Below are 20,414 nucleotides of genomic sequence, written 5' to 3'. Positions count from 1 at the left end.
AAAGTAATTTTTAAGTGGTTCTCTAGCTCCCGATCAAATCACACCATGGCCCACATAATGCAAATTGTCTCCCCAATTCATCACTCCTGTTATATCCAATATATGTTATGGCACAAAGTGCTGGAATAACTCAATGGGTCGGGCAGCATCTCTAAAAACCTGCATTGTAACATAACTACCTGCTATCATTATCATACCTTTGCCATCATTTTTCTGCTGAATGAACGCAAAATGCAGTGGGGAGCTTTATTATGGGCCTTCCCACATAAGCAATTTTTCAGGCGACTGCCAGCGACTGTCAAGTCATCAGCAGTCGCCTGGAACGGCGACTGTCAGAGTGGAACACACAATCACATCGCTTCCTTCACCAGCCCGTTATGCAGGCGGGGGACAGGGTAAGCAGGGGGGGGGGGAGCACTGAGTGAAATTCACACGGTGCAAAGCCAATGTGATACAGACACACACCGCGATGAACAGGAAGGTTGCCGCTGTAATTAAGACGGAGAAAGTACAGTGTACGGGAAGGGTCACATAAATCCTTCAAAAAAGGGGAGGGGGGGGGAGAAGGAGGACAAGGGGTGGAGAAGGGGTGGAGAGGGGGTGGAGAAAACTTTTAAGAAGCCAGAGTTACACGGCTGAGTTACACATTATGGGTTGGAGATCCTTGGTTCTGAAAACTACTGCTAAATGTTTTTTATCCCAATGAGCCAATGAAATTCATCGGGCAGCACCGGCTACAACCTACAAGAACCTACGACCTCCTGGCAACCCACCAGGACCTTATGGCGACCCACCTATGGCACGAGAGTTGTCGCTACTCTCCAGATTCAGATTCACATTTATTTTCACATAAACCAATTAAGGTACCGTGATATTTGAGTTACCATGCAGCTATACAATTAAAAGAACACAACACAATTAAAAGAATGATAGAACTTAACATAAACATCCACCACAGTGATCACTGTGATGGAAGGCAATAAAGTTCAATCAGTCTTTCTCCTTTTTGTGCCTTGTTTGGGGCCTTGACCCTCCGTAGTCGCCGCTAGGGACAGCCCGATGTACAAGCCTTCTCGTCGGGATGATTGAAGCTCCGACGCGGGACGGATGGAACACACTCTGCGGCTTGGAGTGGCCGAATCGGCCTCTTACTTACTAGAGACCACGAGTTCTCGACGTTATAGGCCGTAGGCAAGCCAACGGTCGGAGCTCTTCTCCGTCGATCCCCGACAAGGGATTCCTGGCTCCGGGATAGTAAAGTCCGCTCCATGCCTGCTGCTTTAACGATGTTAAAGTCAGCAGGCCGGCGATCGGAGCCTTTCTTCTGGCTCCTCGATGTTAAAGTCCACGCCTGCTGCTGAAGCTCTGGGCCGTCTCCGGGAAAGGCCGCACCAATCCTAGTTGTTAGGCCGTGAGGGAGGGCGAAAATGCGTCTAGGAGAAAAGTCGCACCTCCACCGACGTAAGTGACTGGAAACGGTTTTCCCCTATTCCCCCATCCTCCCTCCCCCCCCCCCCCCCCCCCCACCCCCACATAAAAACATACCGAGAAACATTAACTCATACATTTAGATATACCAAAAAAAAAAAAAAAAATTGAAATGACAGACACACTGCTGGCGAGGCTGCCGCGCGCGGTGCCACCCGATGACGTAAAATCCATGGCGGCTTCATTCTGGTCGCCGCTAATTTTTCAACACGTTGAAAAATTCGCGGCGACCATAATGAGGCAGTGTCTAGTTCCCAGAATGCGGAAACTACTCACGACCATGAAGGCGACTTCCCGGCAACCACCCGTGAACATGTGACGATCATGTGGCGACTGCATAGTCTCCTGCAGTCGCCTAAAAAGTCGCCTAAGTGGGACATGCCCATTAATGAAAGACAAATTGATGCTTCAATGGTTGAAAACAATTTGGAATACCCACTGTGCAATCTTGAAAAGTCAGAATTCAAAGCATAAAAATTAATTACTCATGCTGACAATTGTATCTATCCTCGAGCACACAGTAATTAAAAATGCAATCAAAGTCAAAACCAATTGCTGACACATTATCTCTACACTGCAGCCCAATTTACACAAGATTTGAACTTCAGCTCATCGATCTGCTTACTATTTTTACTCGTCCATTTTCCACTGCATGCCACATCAATTGTTTCATTTAAACAAAAAGGATTGCCCATGCAAATCTGTAGTATATTGCTCACTCCAAACAGAAATACATGTTAATTAAGCGGAATTAAAGCTTTGATGTAATTAACACCAAAATTGCAAGCTGCAGTCTTAGATCAATTAAATCCCAGGTTAATTTTGGCATTTATTGTCTATTTCATAGCTGGCAAGATTGCAATGGGCTACCTTGTGATGATTTTAAAGCAAGCTCATAAAGTGGCTGTCCCACTTGGGCGACCTAATTGGCGAGTTTAGAAGTGTTTGAAAAAATGATGTCGAAGACCTCCTTCGACTATGTAGAAGACCTCCTTCGACTATGTTGAAGACCAGATTTGACTTACTACGACTAGCTACGACTAACTTCGGGAAAACTGAACATCGAATAGTGGAGAGTGAAGACGGCCTCCTTTGATCTCCTTCGACTTCCCTTCGACTATGATGAAGACTATCTACGACTACCTTCGACTACCCTCGATTACCTACAACTAACATGCCGACCTACTACAACCTACTGCGACTAAACATGCGAGTAAAAAATGTATAGTTTTTTTCCATGGCAACCAATTTTTACTCACGTGCATTTTTTAACATATTTTTTTAACATACACGACCTAGCTGAGGCCTCGAGTATTCGGAGACCACTCTCGAGCATGAAGGAGAGTTACGAAGACCTCCTACGACCTCATGTCGACCATGCTGCAAGTATGAGCCGAGGGAAAACTCGCCAGAACTCGCAAATTAGGTCACCCAAGTGGGACAGCCCCTTCAGGGTATCTAAACACAAAGTACTGGAGGAAATCAGCAGGTCAGCTGGCATCTGTGAAGGGAAATGGACAGGCACGTTTCGGACTCTTCAGACTCTGAGGAAGGGTCCGATCCGAAACATCACCTGTCCATTCCCTCCACAGATGCTGCCTGACCCGCTGAGTTCCTCCAGCACTTTGCACTTAGTAAACAAGCGCAGAGCTTTGAGGTGCTGCAGTTTGAAAAAGTGTTGAGTGAATATGCTGTTGATTCACTATGATTTTGGCTGACAATTTATAAATGATCTCACTGGAACAATTCTGAAGAGAACCTCAGAGGGTCTGTACTTTAGAATATAGTGCATTCAGAAAGTATTCAGACCCCTTCACTTTTTACACATTTTGTTACATTAGGGCCTTATTCTAAAATTGATTAAATTCATTTTTTTAATCAATCTACACACAATATCTCATAATATAAAAGCGAAAACTTGTTTAGAAATTTTTGCAAAGTAATTAAAAAGAAATAACTGAAATATCACATTTACATAAGTATTCAGACCCTTTGCTATGACACTCAAAATTGAGCTTCGGTGCATCCTGTTTCCATTGCTAATCCTTGAAATGTTTCTACAACTTGATTGGAGTCCACCAGTGGTAAATTAAATTGATTTGACATGATTTGGAAAGGCACACACCTGTCTATATAAGGTCCCACAGTTGACAGTGCATGTCAGAGCAAAAACCAAGCTATGAAGACGAAGGCATTGTCCGTAGACATCCGAGACAGGATTGTGTCGAGACACAGATCTGGGGAAGGGTATATAACAATTTCTGCAGCATTGTAGGTCCCGAAGAGTACAGTGGCCTCCGTCATTCTTAAATGGAAGAACTTTGGAACCACCAGGACACTTCATAGAGCTGGACGCCCGGCCAAACTGAGCAATCGGGGTAGAAAGGCCTTGGTCAGGGAGGTGACCAAGAACCCGATGGTCACTCTGACAGAGCTCCAGAGTTCCTCTGTGGAGATGGGAGAAACTTCCAGAAGGACAACTATATCTGCAGCACTATATCTGCAACACCAATCAGGCCTTTATGGTTGAGTGGCCAGACAGAAGCAACTCCACAGTAAAAGGCACATGACAGCCTGCTTGGAGTTTGCCAAAAGGCACCTGAACAAGATTCTCTGGTCTGATGAAACCAAGATTGAACTCTTTGGCCTGAATGCCAAGTGTCACGTTTGTAGGAAACCAGGCACCGCTCATCACCTGGCCAATAACATTCCTACGGTGAAGCATGGTGGTGGCAGCATCATGCTGTGGGGATGTTTTTCAGCAGCAGGAACTGGGAGACTAGTCAGGATCGAGGGAAAGATGAACGGAGCAAGGTACAGAGAGATCCATAGCGTTCATGACCTCAGACTGGGACAGAGGTTCACCTTCCAACAGGACAACGACCCTAAGCACACAGCCAAGACAACACAGGAGTGGCTTTGTGACAAGTCTGTGAGTGTCCTTGAGTGGCCCAGCCAGAGCCCAGACTTAAACCCGATCGAATATCTCTGGGGGGGGGGACCAGAAAATAGCTGTGCATCGACGCTCCCTATACAACCTGAAAGAGTTTGAGAGGATCTGCAGAGAAGAATGAGAGAAATTACCCAAATACAGGTGTGCCAAGCTTGTAGCGTCATACCCAAGAAGACTTGAGGCTGTAATCACTGCCAAAAGTGCCTCAACAGAGTACGGAGTGAAGGGTCTGGATACTTATGTAAATGTGATATTTCAGTTATTTATTTTTAATTACTTTGCAAAAATTTCTAGACACCTGTTTTCGCTTTTTTAATTATGGGGTATTGTGTATAGATTGATGATAAAAAAAAGAATTTAACCCATTTTAGAATAAGTCTCTAACGTAACAATATGTGGAAAAAGTGAAGGGGTCTGAATACTTTCTGAATGCACTGTATATGAAGTCTAGAACTACGAGCCAGAGCCTCATAAGGGATCAGCAATTCAGAATCAACGGAGACATTTCTTCACACAAATCAATTCGATACCATCTTAAAAATTCGGGGTCATGGATGCTTAGTCATTAAGCATTATCAAGCCAAATAGGAATGGATTTATGGGACTAAAGGAGAATAAGTAAAGTGGGATATGGGTAGACACGAAATGCTGGAACAACTCAACGGGACAGACAGCATCCCCAGAGAGAAGGAATGGGCGACGCCTCGGGTCGAGACCCTTCTCCATTCCTTCTCTCTGGGGATGCTGCCTGTCCTGCCGAGTTGCTCCAGCATTTTGTGTCTACCTTTCATTTAAACCAGCATCAGCAGTTCTTTCCTACACAAGTGGGATATGGGGTTTGAGAGGGCAAATAAAGTAAGCTGAAGAAGGATTCCGACCTGAAAACGTCACCTATTTTCTTTCTGCAGAGATGCTGCCTGACCCGCTGAGTTACTCCAGCACTTTGTGTCTATCTTTAGAGTAAGCTGGAGGATTGTCATAAGTTAATGACGGAGCAAACTCAAAGAGCTGTCCGCACTATTACTATTTCTTAGGAGAAAACACATTGACAAAAGGATGTGAAAATCTGAATCTCCAAAAGAACTGACTGAAATAATTCCATGAGGCATCGAAAATTAAAGGGATGTTTCCAAAAACAGGTGGATAGAGGCTCCTTCTGGACAGAGACGAGAAACTACAATACCAAGGACTAAAAGGCAGAGGGCAGAGAATAACAGAAGGTTTTGTGTGTTTATCAGCACTGGGCAGTGGGATGATATGTTACTGGAGTTGCCGATTGAAGCAAAGACTATGTGTACAATTAATAATAGTTAGCCCAATAAACCCAACCCGAGCTGGAAATGCAATTATATAGTTACCCAGCAAATACACTGGGAGATGGAGTTGATCCAAAGTGAAGCTGATGTCACATTATTATGGAATCAAATCCATCCACAATTCAGATACAATGAAGCAGAGAGCAACTATATGCATCAACAATATTCAGTCATGGACACAGATAGGTAGGTGCAGCCAGGGTCAGAGAGATACAACAGAGAAACAGACCCTTCAGCCCACCAAGTTCACGCCAACCATCAAGTATCAAATTACACAAATCTAACACCAATGCCTTTTTATTGTCCGTACACGCCCATCAACTCACTCCAGATTCCACCACACAGCCTAAAGTCAAAACGAAAGGATACTTGATTGGCATCACATTATTACATGTGTTCCCTCCACATTCAGCATATATATTCAGTGTGTACGCTTTACATCTCAGAACCTCTCCAAGGCATTCACCGCAACTCCCAAATATGTCCTTTCGATGACTAAAAGCACGATTCCGTTACATGTGGGATCACTATTAAACATAAGCTATCACACAGAATTTTTAAGAAGGAACTCCAGATGCTGGAAAATCGAAGGTAGACAAAAATGCTGGAGAAACTCAGCGGGTGCAGCAGAATCTATGGAGCGAAGGAAATAGGCAACGTTTCGGCCCAAAAGGTTGCCCATTTCCATCGCTCCATAGATGCTGCTGCACCCGCTGAGTTTCACCAGCATTTTTGTCTAGCTATCACACCTTGCCTTGGTCATGAGTCATGCCTTGGTTCAACGGCCAAGGGGTCCAAAGTTTGTAGTTTTAGGGATACAACATGGAAACAGGCCATTCAGCTCATCGAATCCACATCGCCCATCAATCACTTGTTCACACTGGTTCTACGTTTACCCACTTTGTCACACATGCTTCAGGGGCAATTTTTACAGAGGCCAATTAACCTACAGACACGCACGTCTTTGGGATATGAGAACAAACTGGAGCAACCAGAGGAAGCCCATGCACTCAGAGGAAGAAGGTGCTGAGTTGAACTCGCATCTCTGGATTATTTGTTCAGGGATCCTGAATGTCTTGGAATTTAACAGCTGCACCACCACCAAACAGATCTGTACAGCAGGTACACAAAAATGCTGGATAAACTCAGCGGGTGCAGCAGCATCTATGGAGCGAAGGAAATAGGCAAAGTTTCGGGCAGAAACCCTTCTTCAGACATAGATGCTGCTGCACCTGCTGAGTTTCTCCAGCATTTTTGTGTACCTTCGATTTTCCAGCATCTGCAGTTCCTTCTTAAACAAAGATCTGTACAGCATACAGACTGCAGGAAGAACTCCGTGGGTCCGGCAGCAAATATGGAGGGAATGGACAGGCAACGTTTCGGGTCGGAACCTTTCCTCAAACCCCGGAGTAGAAACAAGTTATCCTCAACGTTACGGGACCCTCAAGGCAACAACCACCATTTCCAATACATTGAATATACCAACTGTTACCCAAGAAATCACAGGTAATGGTGTAATAAATCATGTGGCATGTTCCACAAATTAGAAGACTAAAAATAGATGAGGCTTTAAAACACTTGTTTTAGAGTTTATAGGGTAAAAGCTAGACACCATGGATAGCAATAATCTCAAGAATTTCATATGCTAAAAATATTCAGATCTTCTGCCAGTATCTGTGCAGAGGGAAACAGGTCATTGTCCTTTCATCAGAACATGATGTTAAATAAATTTAATTTAATTATTCGCAGGGTACAGATTCAGCTGGCTAAATCAGCATTTGATGCTGATTCTTCATCTCCGAGCTGAATACCTTGGCCACTTCAGGAAGCAGTTAGGATTTTGATCAGTTTGTTATCACAAACCTGGTAAAGGCAACAGACTTTCTTTCCTGTCAAACATTAATAAACTAGCGAGCATTTTAGAATAATTCATTGGTTTCACAGTCATGGCTATTTATAGTAGTATTTTATATTCCACATTTTCTTTGTATTTCGAATTCCTCAGCTTCTGTCATTCCTCCAGTGAATCTGCTGAGACCTCTGGTTACTAATCCAGTGATTTAACCACCATGATTCAGGAAGTGAGAGCAAGCGGGGTGGGCTATAGCTATAGTGTTTTTTGCTTGCTATTTTTTTTAAATTTGATCATGACCTCAGGTGCTGTCTGTGTGGGGTTTGTGCGTTCAATCTGTGAGCGTGTGGGTTTCCTCCGGATTTCCTTCCACCTCCCAAGGATATGCGGGACTGTAGTTGGCCACTAAATTTCCCCGAGTGTGTGGGGAGCGGATGAGAAAGTGGAATACAGAACTACTGTGAACAGGTGGTCGGCGTGGACTCCGTGGAATGAAGGGCCTGTTTCCATGCTGTCTCTCCAAACTAAACTAAAATGATTGTCTGTGTGCAACACCAGGGCAGCATAGAGGCGCAGTGGAAGAGTGGCTGCCTCACAGCGCCAGAGACCTGGGTTAAATGAAAACTAAATAGAATGTGCTGATCCTGGCTCCCAGTACAGTATGAAGTTAGAGAGATCCAATGACTCAATCGGACTGCCTAAAGCCTGCCAGGAGCCACCTCCTCAAAACACCAAAAGAAACATGGTCTGGTTATCAGCCTTCCACAGAATAATAGCTGGAACAACACCAGGAGACTTGCTGATGTTTAAGCCTGGCTTCCGTCTCTGCGGTATCTTCATGGGCTGACGTTCTTGTAGCCGTCACAGAGTTCTGCACAGGATTAACAGTAGCAAGCTGCCTCACGCCAACTGCCCCACAAAAGTGTCTAAATATACATTTTATTTATTCTTTCATTTATTTACGTCAATTCAAATGCCAATTGCAAAATCTCAACGCAGGTCGTAAATTTTAAATCTGTAACCACAGATACATTGTATGAAACCTCAGTTTCTATAAAAGCGGTGAATCAATGGAATTCTCCAGAGACCTGGAGGTCCAAATCCATAACTCCCTGAAAGTGGCAATGCAAGCAGAGTGGTAAAGGCAGCATATGCTACACTTGCTTTCATGGGTCATTGAGTATACGAGTCAGGAAGTCATGATGCAGCTTTATCGGACTTTGTTTTGGTTGCATTTGGAGTATTGTGTGCAGTTCTGGTCGCCCCATTGCAAGGAGAAGGTGGAGGTTTTGGAAAGGGTGCGGAGGTTTACCACAATGATAAACTCCTCTACTACAATTAGCCTGATGAAGAGTCCCGACCCGAAACGTCACCCATCCGTTTTCCCCAAAGATGCTGCCTGACCGGCGGAGTTACTCCAGCACTTTGTGTCGATCTGTACCAGAATGAAGCCTGGATTAAGGGGATTAACAACAATGAGAGGTTGGATAGACTTGGATTGTAACTCAGGTGATATTTCTGGTAGGAAGTATTCTTCAGACTGGTTATTGAGAAGGCAACAAGGTATGTGCATGCACCAGTAAGCATCAATGGGCTGAAGGGGAGACAACTGAGAGTTTCTAGTTCCTGAGCGTAAAAGTCACCAACAATTTGTCCTTAATCGATCAAATTGAATTGATGGACGAGAAAGCACACCAATGATTAAATTGAATCGATAGACATGAAAGCGGTCACGGTGGCGCAATGGTAGAGCTGCTGCCTTACAGCAAATCCAGCGTCGGAGGCCCGGGTTCGATCCCGACTACGGGTACTGCCTGTACGGAGTTTGTATGTTCTCCCTGTGACCTGTGTGGGTATTCTCCGAGATCTTCGGTTTCCTCCCACACTCCAAAGAAGTACAGATTTGTAGGCTAATTGGCTTGGTAAATGTAAAAATTGTCCCTAGTGTGTGGAGATGGTGTTAGTGTGCAGGGATCGCTGGTCGGCGCGGAACCGGTGGGCCGAAGGGCCTGTTTCCACGCTGTATTTCTAAACAAAACTAAACTCCTCCAATTCCTCAGAAGACTAAAGAACTCAGCATATCTCCAATTACTCTTACAACTTCCACAGATGTACCAAAGAAAGCATCTTATTAGGATGCATCAGATTGGTTAGGCAACAATTCCAACCAAGGCCACAAAAAATTGCCGAGAGTTATGGATGTAGCCCAGTCCATCACAGACCAGCATCCCCCCTTCCCTCCCCCACACTCCCTCATCAACTCCATCTATACCTCATGCTGCCTCAGGAAAGCAGCCAACATAATTGAGGACCTCTATCCCAGTGATTCCCTTTTCTCCCCTCTACCGTCAGACAGATACCACCAGATTCAGAAACAGCTTCTTCCCCACTGTTATCAGACTACTGAATGGCCCTTCCATAAATTAAGGGTATAGTCCTAATCTGCCAACCTATTTTATTGCAGCACTTGCACTTTTTTGTTTAATCTGCACTAGCTTCTTTGTAACTGCAATGACTCTAATGCTGTAACACTATATTCAGCATTCTGGTATTTTTCTCGTTGCACTATCTGTACTTGTGCATGGCTTGATTGTATAGTATGCATTGACTGGATAGCATGCAAACACAATTTTTCAATGCAGCTTTGTAAATGTGACAACAATAAACCAATACTTAAAAAGAGATAGATACATTTTTATACGATCAGGGAATTGAGAGCCATGGAAATCTTGGTGCATCATCCACAATCGTATTGAATGCCCAGGCAGACTTAATGAACCACGTGGCCTTCTCCCATTTTGTGTTATTCTGCTGTTCAAGCATTAACTTTAGCGAGACCCCCAGAGGCAGGTTGAAAATTTACTCCACTGCTTGCATTTCAAAAAGAGTTCACCTACTGCTAGACCATAATCTCACACATTATCTTGCTGACCACACACCTATAACCCAGCCACCAGACGCATGGAGTTGGGGAATGAAGAACCAGAGGAGATGGGTTTAAGGTGAGAGAAGACTGATTTAATAGGGACCCGAGGGGTAACTTTTTTCACACAAGAGGCTGTGGTGGGTATATGGAACAAGCTGCCAGAGGTAGTTAAGGCAGGTACATTAACAACATTTAAAAGACACTTGGACAGGTACATGGATAGTTGGGACTAGTGTAGATGGGGCATCTTGGTCAGCATGGGCAAGTTGGGCCAAAGGGCCGTTTCCATGCTGTATGACTCTGATTCTCTTTGACACTATGACTGTCCTGTTTGGTGCCTCTGCATTAAAAACAGTGCTCGCTCATATGATGAAGCAAAGAGGATAAGAGAATCACCTAATGCAACACAGAAATAAAAAAAGTTACATATTAATAACATGACTATGACTTTAAGCAACCAGGAAGTAACATATTATTTGCCAATTTTCTTCCTTTTAAGGTTTTTAGTTTCTCGATGCTGAATCTGATAAAATGGTTCAAATGACAATGATGTCATAACAGGAATGAAAAGCAACATCCAGACATCCATGATATTCCAGTGCATGGATATATAGAACGTTTTCCTTGTGTCTACCAGAAAATGGGCACACTATCTCTGATGCTTCATAAATAGTTGTCCCTCCTGCCCAATTGTCACAACTTGCGTCCTTATGGCATTAACATAGAATTCTCCCAATTTGGCTAGCCCTTGCTGTCTCCTCCCCTTCCTTAACCCTCTAGCTGTCTCCTCCCACCCTCCCATCCGCCCGCCCTCGGGCTCCTCCTCCTCCTCCCCTTTTCCTTCTTTCTTTCCCCCACCCCCCATCAGTCTGAAGAAGGGTTTCGGCCCGAAACGTCGCCTATTTCCTTCGCTCCATAGATGCTGCTGCACCCGCTGAGTTTCCCCAGCAATTTTGTGTACCTTCGATATTCCAGCATCTGCAGTTCCCTTTTGAACAGGGAGAATATATTGGTCTTCTCAAGTACAAAGACCAATATATTCATTAAATCAGCATATCTCCCTTGTGGTTGCAACTTGGTACACGTGTTAATAATTAAACCAATTATTGGATTCAGGCCAAAGGGGCTGGACTATAATCGGGTGTCGAGGGACATATCACTATTCCCTCTTTGGATCTCTCTCCACCTTTCATTACAAGTTAACAACTCGTAGCTAACCCCCCCACCCCACCCCCCATGTTTGATAAATGTGAAACATTGCCATTTCTCTGCAGATGCATCCGACTGAGGATTTCAAGTATTTTCAGCTGTTACTTCATAAGATGATGCAGATGTGTCGAGAAAATACAGCATTTGAGAGAGCATGTATTAACCCAAAATATTTTAGAGTCAGATCAAATTTCTGATTAGTTTATTGCCATATACACCACAGTGCAAAGAAATTCCTTGTTCACATACAGCTCAGAGTAAACAGTATACCTACAGTAATGATGATTATAACAATAGATTCAGCAGCGGTGTAAAACAGCAGAATGGTGCATTAAGATTGTATGGCAGCCCAAAGTAGTGCAAAAAAATCTAGGTCAGGATCCAGTGGCATGGAGTCCCTTTTCTGCTGCAGCCTTCATCCGCCTTCCCAGCCGTTGTGATGCTCCACTGAGGTCAGCCATCATCCTCCGCCTGTTCCACCATTGAGGTCTTGGTTAGATTGCTCTTTGTCAGAGTCCTCCCCCTCGAACTTACCACCATGGGTGGCCCTACCAGGAGCATTGCTCCAGACGGCATCGCTCTCAGGATCCCAGGACCACACATGCTTCTCCACCACTACAAGGTGACAATCCAGGCACTATCGCAATGTTTAAGAAACATTTAGACAGGTACATAGATAGGAGGTTTAAAGGGATATGGGCTAAAAGCAGGCAGGTGTGACTAGTTTAGATGCAACATGTAGTCGGTTTGGGCAAGGTGGGCAAATAAAGCTCTATGACAATGACAGATATTGCTGGAAACATTCAGCAGGTTGGGCAGGCAGCCTTTGTGGAGAAAAAGTTAATACTTTGGGTCGAAGACAGATGATGCCTGACCTGTTGTATACCTCCTGCACAAAACAATACAGCAACAAATGCAATCATGAGATCAATGTGGGTGTGCTCAGCAGTGGAGGGAATAGTTTTGGGCCTTTGTCAAAACCCTCCCTCCAATGACACCAATATTCACGCCCGAGTTCAGTTTAAAAGCTATGAACAGGAGGCATCTCGACTAAAGAAAATCCGAGATACAAGGAACTACAGATGCAGGAATTTGGGTAGACGACGTTTCGGGTCGGAACCCTTCTTCAGATCTGATAGCTTTGCAAATGCACCAGACACTTTTTTTTAAAAACTGCTGGAGGAACTCAGTGGGTCGAGCAATATCTGTGGGGGAAAAGGAACGTTGAAACCCTGCATCAACTTTAACAAAAAAGCAACGTGGGTATATTCTGCCAGTGGAGGGAATAGTTTTGGGTCACTGACCTTTCAACAGACGCATTTTAAACGGAGCTGAAACATAATGCCATCTCTCCACAGAATCTGGCGAGCCAGGGAGTTTCCAGCATCTTCTATTTACAACCTACTCAATTCTGGGTTGCTGTAAACAGTGACGGTGATTGCAAATCCAACACACACACACACAAACACACACACACACACAAACCCATGCGTGCCTTTCCACACGCAAAAATACACACAGGGATCTTAGAGGAGAGTTAAACAGAAAGACCCTGCAGACAAAAGAAACCACCAAATGATTGCCCCTTCCAGTTGGTCTTGCCAAAACCAAGCATTTAATCAACAAGCTTCGCACAATTAGATGAGCAGAGAGTTTCATGAGCGTCGTAGTGGCGTTGATCCAATGCAAACCTTTTCCCACTAGCAAGGAATAAAACCGAGTCCACAACAATAAAGCAACAGCATTACAAGACACACCAGCTCCCGAGAGAATAAAGCAGAAAACATTGACTTGCTATGCTTAATCCTAATGTAGGGTATTCATGATTTGTTTTTGTCCAGCGACCAAGCTTCAAAGTTAACGTTAAAACCAATTTTGGTAAGAATGCAATTCGCTCTCCGGATGACCAAACTAGCTTTGGTTGTGCCAAATAGGAGGGACGGAGGGAAAAAAGAAAAATGACAAGAGGAAAATGAAGCACTGAAAACACACACACGCACAGCTGTCAATATCTCAACTCCACCCAAATACAGGGCATGGCTTTGGGGCATTGTTGACCAGATCCCAGGGCCATGGACATCTCTTGGCAGCTGAGACAAGGAGGGAAAGTCTGAAATAAGCCCAACACCAGTACCCTGGGATAACCCAGGGTAAACAGGGAGAAGGGTGGTCGATCAGAGAATTACTGAAGGGGACAGAGATGGGGAAAGAGTGGGAGAGAGGGAAGTGGAAAGGGTGGGAAGGAGGGATAGGATAAGGAAAGCATGAGAGAGGGGGTGGGGAGAGTGTGGGAGAGGGGGGTGGGGACAGGGTAGGGTGGGGACAGGGTGGGAGAGAGGGATGGGGGTAGAGTGGGAGAGAGGGATGGGGGTAGAGTGGGAGAGAGGGATGGGGATAGAGTGGGATGGGGATAGAGTGGGATGGGGATAGAGTGGGATGGGGATAGAGTGGGATGGGGATAGAGTGGGATGGGGATAGAGTGGGATGGGGATAGAGTGGGATGGGGATAGAGTGGGGGGAAAGGTGTGGAGAGTTGTTTGAGGTGTGGAGAGATATAATGGGATCAAAGATTTGGGAAGCTGGTGCAGTGGGGGAAATGATTCCTAGGATTAAAGGAGATTTGGAAGAGAAGGCAGGGATGACAGCAGAAGGGATGGGATTCAGTTAGGGAGGAAGGGGTGGGGAAGAGATGGCTGGGGTCAGAGTGAGCATGCAGGTGGGTGCGGGATCAAGACTAGGATGTGAACGGGGTAGCAGGAGTCAGGGATGGGAAGGAAAGTGATGGCGTTTGGAGTGGGAGGAGGAGTACTCTGTGAGTGAGGTTAGGGGGTGAGGATTACTCTGGCAGTGAGGTACAGTGGGTGTGGAGGTGGGGGAGTACTCTGGAATATGGGGATAATCAGAGTGAGAAGGGGAGAGGGAGTACTCCAGGAGTGTGGAGTGAGGGGCGAAGAGAGTACTCGGGGAGTGAGTACTCCGGTCCATGTTGTATATGAGGTGTACTTCGGGAGAACTCCAGGAGTGAGGAGGGGGAGTACTCTGGCAGTGAGGCGGAGGGGGAAGTACTCTGGGAGTGAGTAGGGGGAGCATTCTGGCAGTGAGGGCGAGTACTCTGGACGTAGGGAGGAGGGAGGGAGGGGGGGGAGGGGGGGGGAGGCAGACCCCCGCCCATGCTGGTGGGCCCCTCACCGTTTCCGCCATCGCCCCTCCGAGAGTGAGGGGGGGGGTCCTCACCTTTCTGAGCGGAGAACGCCGCGTACCAGGATACCGACACCACGCTGCACAGGACCACAGCCGTCACAACAGTCCCACTTCGGAGCCTCATCTCATCGGACAGACATTCTTGTGCCGGGTTCACGACGGCATCTCCTGCGGCGCCCGCCGTGCAGCCTCTGTCACTGCGGCCGCGCCAGCCGGCACTACATCCCCGCGCGGACTCTCCCTCGCGACAGCCGCCGGCGGTGGCGGTCCGCCGGTCCATGACGCATGCGTCGGCCTCTCACACCGCGGACGGCTACCCCAGATTTTGCGGTTGGCGCTCGCTTGCCCCCTCGGTCGGTCGAATTTATTATCATTTGTATCCGAAGACACACGAAAAGGTTTTGGGATGAAAACAAAACACTCAGAGGTACATTAAAAGCAGATGTTGATTCTGTGTTGTGTGAACGAATTAATATATATAGACATTTATGCAGGTGTTCATGCTGAATAACCAGTCTCCCTGCAGTATCCATGGCAACCAAAGCTTCTGACAGGCCAAATAGACGAATTTACATTTTTTTGGATTAAAAGATCCCAAAATCACACCTCTTTGGATTTAATATATGTTTACTTTTATATAAATAATTCTAACACTCGCAGATATATCATTCAGGAGGATGAGGGGTGATCTTATAGAGGTGTGCAAAATCATGAGGGAGTAGAATGTACAGAGTATTTTGCCCAGAGTAGGGGAATCACGAACCAGAGGACACTGGTTTAAGGTGAGAAGTCCATGGTAATCACCAAAGGAACACTGTAATTCCATCCAAATATCTCAATTCCCCTGTATCTAGGACCCACCCCACCCCACCTTGAAAGTGGCTCCTTGATTACCTGACCCATAAACCACAATCAGTAAGGATAGGTAACAAGACATCCTCGATTATTCCCAGCACCAGTGTCCTGCAAGGATGCATTCTCAACCCTTTACTGTGATCCCTTTATGCTTTAACTGTGTGGCCAAGGTCTGCTCTATCTCCATTTGCTATTATGCATTGGTTGAGGTGGCAAGTTGCATTTGAGTCTAAGATGCCAGGCTTTAAACATCTCCAACAAAAGGGAGCCTCACTATTTCCCCTTATTGTTCATTGGCACCACTATCACACTACCACCCTCTGCAAAAAAACTTACCCCACACATCTCCCTTAAACCTTGCCCCACTCACCTTAAAGCTCTGCCATCATGACATTTCCACGCTATCTGTGTCTTTCTTAATTTCATATACTGATCCTTTTTATTTTTGCCTGAGATATAGGTGTCCAATACAATTGGCATCTATTATACTTTAACTGAGTGCTCAGTGAGTTACGTCATAGGAATATATAAAATCCATCTTCTTGTTGTGGCTCTGGACATGTACTGTATATAAACCACAAACTTTAGGTAAGTTGGGGATGTAGACTAACTTTTACAACAATGCAATCGTGTTACGGTCTGCACTATAGACTTGTTTCTGTTTCCAGGTTATTTAACTAACAGTGCATTTACATTTCACAATTTCCGTGTTGGGATTTGAACTTATGTATTCAGATCATTCCAGGTGTTTTAATTACAAGCTTGAGTAGCATAAACACCCTGCTGAAATACTTGGTCTTTTTTAGACTATAACCCCCCAAATCTATACTCTCCAACCTGTCAATCCCTTTCGACTTTAGATAAACAGTGCAGAAACAGGCCCTTCGGCCCACCGAGTCCGTGCTGACCAGCAATCACCCCGTACACTAACACTATCCACTAATCTACAAACCTGCATGCCTTTGGAGTGCGGGAGGAAACCGGAGAAAACCCATGCAGCCAAAGGGAGAATGTACAAACTCCATACAGACAGCACCCGTAGTCAGGGTCAAACCCAGGTCTATGGCGCTGGGAGGCAGCAACTCTACCGCTGCGCCACTGTGCTACCCTTTGCTGTGCTTGCATGCATCAAAGAGAAGGACATCCTGAAACTCATTACAATAGAGAACACTTTGAAACTGTTACATGAAAAACATGACTGCTAATTTACACGCAATATTCTTCCAAGTACTCAAGTGGCTTGATAAGGAAATGGTAGTTTTAAACTTAAGGAAATTATAAAATTATCAGAGGCATTGATCAGGTAGAAAGTTGGAACCTTTTTCCCAGGATGGAAAAATCAGATACGGAGATGTGCGGGGCAATTTCTTTTACAGATTGTGGTGAGTGCCTGTAAAGCACTGCCAGGGGTGGTGAATTTGTGGCATTAAAATAACTTTTGGATAGACATATAGATATGCAGGGAATGGAGCGATATACATTATGTGTGAGTGGATAAGTGATGGTCTTGGCATCATATTCGGCACAGCCATTGGGCCGAAGGGCCTTTTTTTGTGCTGTACTGTTCATTGATTTCTGCAAAACGCAAAGTGCTGGAGGAACTCAGTGGGTCAGGTAGCATCTGTGGATGGGAATGGGTAGGTGATGTTTCGTTTCGGGACCATTCTTCAGATTGATTGGACTAGGGGGGAGAATGCTGGAAGAAAGAGGTGGGGGTGGGACAAAGCCCCCCTCTTACCCTCCCTCTGTCCCTTCCACTCATATCCCTCCATCTGTCTGTACATTTGACACATCTCATATTTTGTCTCCTTTTCACCTCAGCCTTTGACACTTAGAGTTCAAGAGAGTTTATTGTCATGTGTCCTAGATAGGACACATCTGCCTATCTGCCAATCATCCACTTCACCTCACCTGTATCCACCTATCACTTGCCAGGTTTTGTCCCATTCCCATCTCTCCCCCCCTCCCACTCCAATGTCTGAGGAAAGCTCCTGACCTGATATATCATCTGTCCATTTCCCTTCACAGATGCTGCCTGACCCACTGAATCCTCCAACACTTTGTTTTTTGTTCAAGATTTCAGTATTTGCAGTTCCTTCCGCCTCCAATAGTTTTAAAATTGCCATCACAAAAGGCGTGTATAGCTTGGTGTATACCAGTCTCATGATCTGGTTTTTTTTACACAGTGAGTGGTGGGTGCCTGAAACATGCTGACAGGGGTGGTTTGGATTAGTTTAGAGATGCAGCATAGAAACCGGCCCTTCAGCTCACGGAGTTTGTACTGATCAACAATCACCCCGTACACTGGTTCTATCTTACATACTAGGAACAATTTACAGAGGCCAATTAACCTACATAGCTGCACGTCTTTGGGATGTGGGAGAAAACCCACGCGGTTACAGGTAAAACATGTAAACACCGCACAGACAGCACCTGTAGTCAGGATCGAACCCGGGACTCTGGTGTTGTAAGGCATCAACTCTACCGCTGCACCACTGTGGAGGCAGATATGATAGTGGTGTTTAAGAAGCTTTTAGATAGGCACATGGATATGGAAGGTATATGGATCATGTGCAGGCAAAGGAGATTAGTTTAACTTGGCATTATGCGTGGTACAGGCATTATCCAACCACTGCCTGTGGCTAACATCCCCTAATCCAGGCATCATTCTGGTAAAACAAGATTCTGGACACACAGATTCTGTCCCAGACAAAGCTTCTCATCTAGACACATCATTTTCACACAGAGGGTCGTCTTCTTCTTACGAGTCCATCTTCTTCTTACGAGTCCATACAAATGTTGACCTTGCTGTCATCGTCCATCCTGAAAAGGATGCAAGCTTCTGGCGCCATTCAGTGGGAGCCATCACTTGTCACAATAGATGATGGTGGTAGCAGAATTAGCTCAGGATACTTCCAGTTTCCAGCCCCGTGACGTGGACGCTTCTGCTATGGGGCCAACAGAGGATAATGGGTATATGGAACAAACTGCCAGAGGAGAGGGGGCAGTTACAGAGGAGGTTGGTTGAGGCAGGACTTATAACAACATTTAAAATACATTGGGGCAGATACATGGATAGGAAAGGTTTAGAGGGATATGGCCAAATGCGAATAGGTAGGACTAATGTAGATGGGCATCTTGGTCGGCATGGGCAAGCTGGGCAGAAGTGCGTGTTTCCATGTTGTATGACTATTGAGATGTTGTTAAAAGAATCACAGATCAGGTCGGCAGGATGTGTCAGAGATTTTCTGATCACAGAATACTAAAGCAACCACTTTCTGGAGTGCGGTCTGAGTGGTGGACAAAAGTGAGAATTAAAGATTCTCTTAGGACATAGAAACATAGAAACTAGAAAATAAGTGCAGGAGTAGGCCATTCAGCTCTTCGAGCCAGCACCACCATTCAATATGATCATGGCTGATCATCCAAAATCAGTATCCTATTCCAGCTTTTTCCCCATGTCCCTTGATTCCCTTTGTCCTAAGAGCTAAATCTAACTCTCTCTTGAAAACATCCAGTGAATTGGCCTCCACTGCCATCTGGGGCAGAGGATTCCACAGATTCACAACTCTCTGGGTGAAAAGGTTTTTCATCATCTCAGTCGTAAATGGCCTCCATGAAGAATCCCAACGTTGACACTGGCCACTGGGAACAGGCATTGTACAAGACGTTGATGAGGCCGCATTTGGTGTAATGAGTTCAGTTTCGGTTACCTTGCTATAGGAAGGATTAACTTAAGCTGGAAAAAGTGCAGAGAAGATTTACAAGGATGTTTCCGGACTTGAGGGCCTTAGCTATAGGGCAAGGTTGGGATGCTAGGACTTTATTTCTTGGCGTGCAGGAGGCTAAGGGGTGATCTTATAGACGTGTATACATTACTGAGGGGAAAAAGATAAGGTAAATGCACAAAGGGGTGAATGCCCCTGTTACCCACGGGAGGGGAATCAAGAACCAGAAGACATAGGATTAAGGTGATTAATAAGGATTAAGGTGATTCTTAAGAAATATTTAACAGGAACCTGAAGGGCAAAAGGGTATATTGAACGAACTGCCAGAGGGGATAGTTGATGCAGGGACTATAACAACATTTAAAAGACATTTGAACTACAAACTAAACTAAACTAAACATGGAAAGTTTTCGAGGAATATGAGCCAAACGTGGGCTGATAGAACTAGTGTTGATGAGGCATCTTGGTCAGCATGGATGAGTTGGGTCGAAGGGCCTGTTTCTGTGCTCTATGACACTATGACTGTCCTGTTTGGCTCGCCTGCATTAAAAGTGGCCCTCGCTCAAATGAGGCAGCAAAGAGTAAAAGAGAATAATTTAATCCAGCCCAGGAATACAAAAAAGTAGCATATTAACGACATAGATTAATAAACCAGTGTCTGAACTAGAAAGTTTTTTTGAAATGAGTCTGGAGTATTTAATGGTTAAGTACACCAGGATTGGAACAATTAAATTCTAACTTACTGCAGCTTTACAGGCACATTAAGCAGAACAACACAACTAATCTATAATAAGTCAATCAGTTATTCTAGATAAACCAGACCATGATAGGTCAAGCCAAAATACATAGTGTAAGCTCAGTAGTTCAAAGTCCATAGTAGTTTATT

The 20,414-nt window shown here is 45.1% G+C and overlaps 2 protein-coding genes across 4 annotated transcripts in view; one reads left to right on the top strand and one right to left on the bottom strand.

Moving 5' to 3' along the window:
* The window catches only part of mgat4b (alpha-1,3-mannosyl-glycoprotein 4-beta-N-acetylglucosaminyltransferase B), a 136,224-nt gene extending 120,997 nt beyond the window's left edge, over positions 1-15,227 (bottom strand). Inside the window, exon 1 of the mRNA XM_033029719.1 lies at positions 14,979-15,227. Within this exon, the coding sequence (XP_032885610.1) occupies positions 14,979-15,225 (247 nt within the window). The 5' untranslated portion in view covers positions 15,226-15,227. The remainder of the gene's footprint in view (positions 1-14,978) is intronic.
* Positions 15,228-15,235: 8 nt separating this feature from the next.
* The window catches only part of sqstm1 (sequestosome 1), a 49,033-nt gene continuing 43,854 nt past the window's right edge, over positions 15,236-20,414 (top strand). The window contains exon 1 of one of the 3 annotated variants that reach the window (XM_033029721.1): positions 15,236-15,372. The gene's annotated coding sequence lies outside the window, so the exon portion shown is untranslated. The remainder of the gene's footprint in view (positions 15,373-20,414) is intronic. The other 2 variants (XM_033029722.1, XM_033029720.1) reach the window with 2 other exon arrangements.

This window comes from Amblyraja radiata, chromosome 11 (assembly GCF_010909765.2).
Source record: "Amblyraja radiata isolate CabotCenter1 chromosome 11, sAmbRad1.1.pri, whole genome shotgun sequence".
Taxonomy (NCBI): Eukaryota; Metazoa; Chordata; class Chondrichthyes; order Rajiformes; family Rajidae; genus Amblyraja; species Amblyraja radiata.
This window is presented reverse-complemented; position numbering and strand designations above follow the sequence as displayed.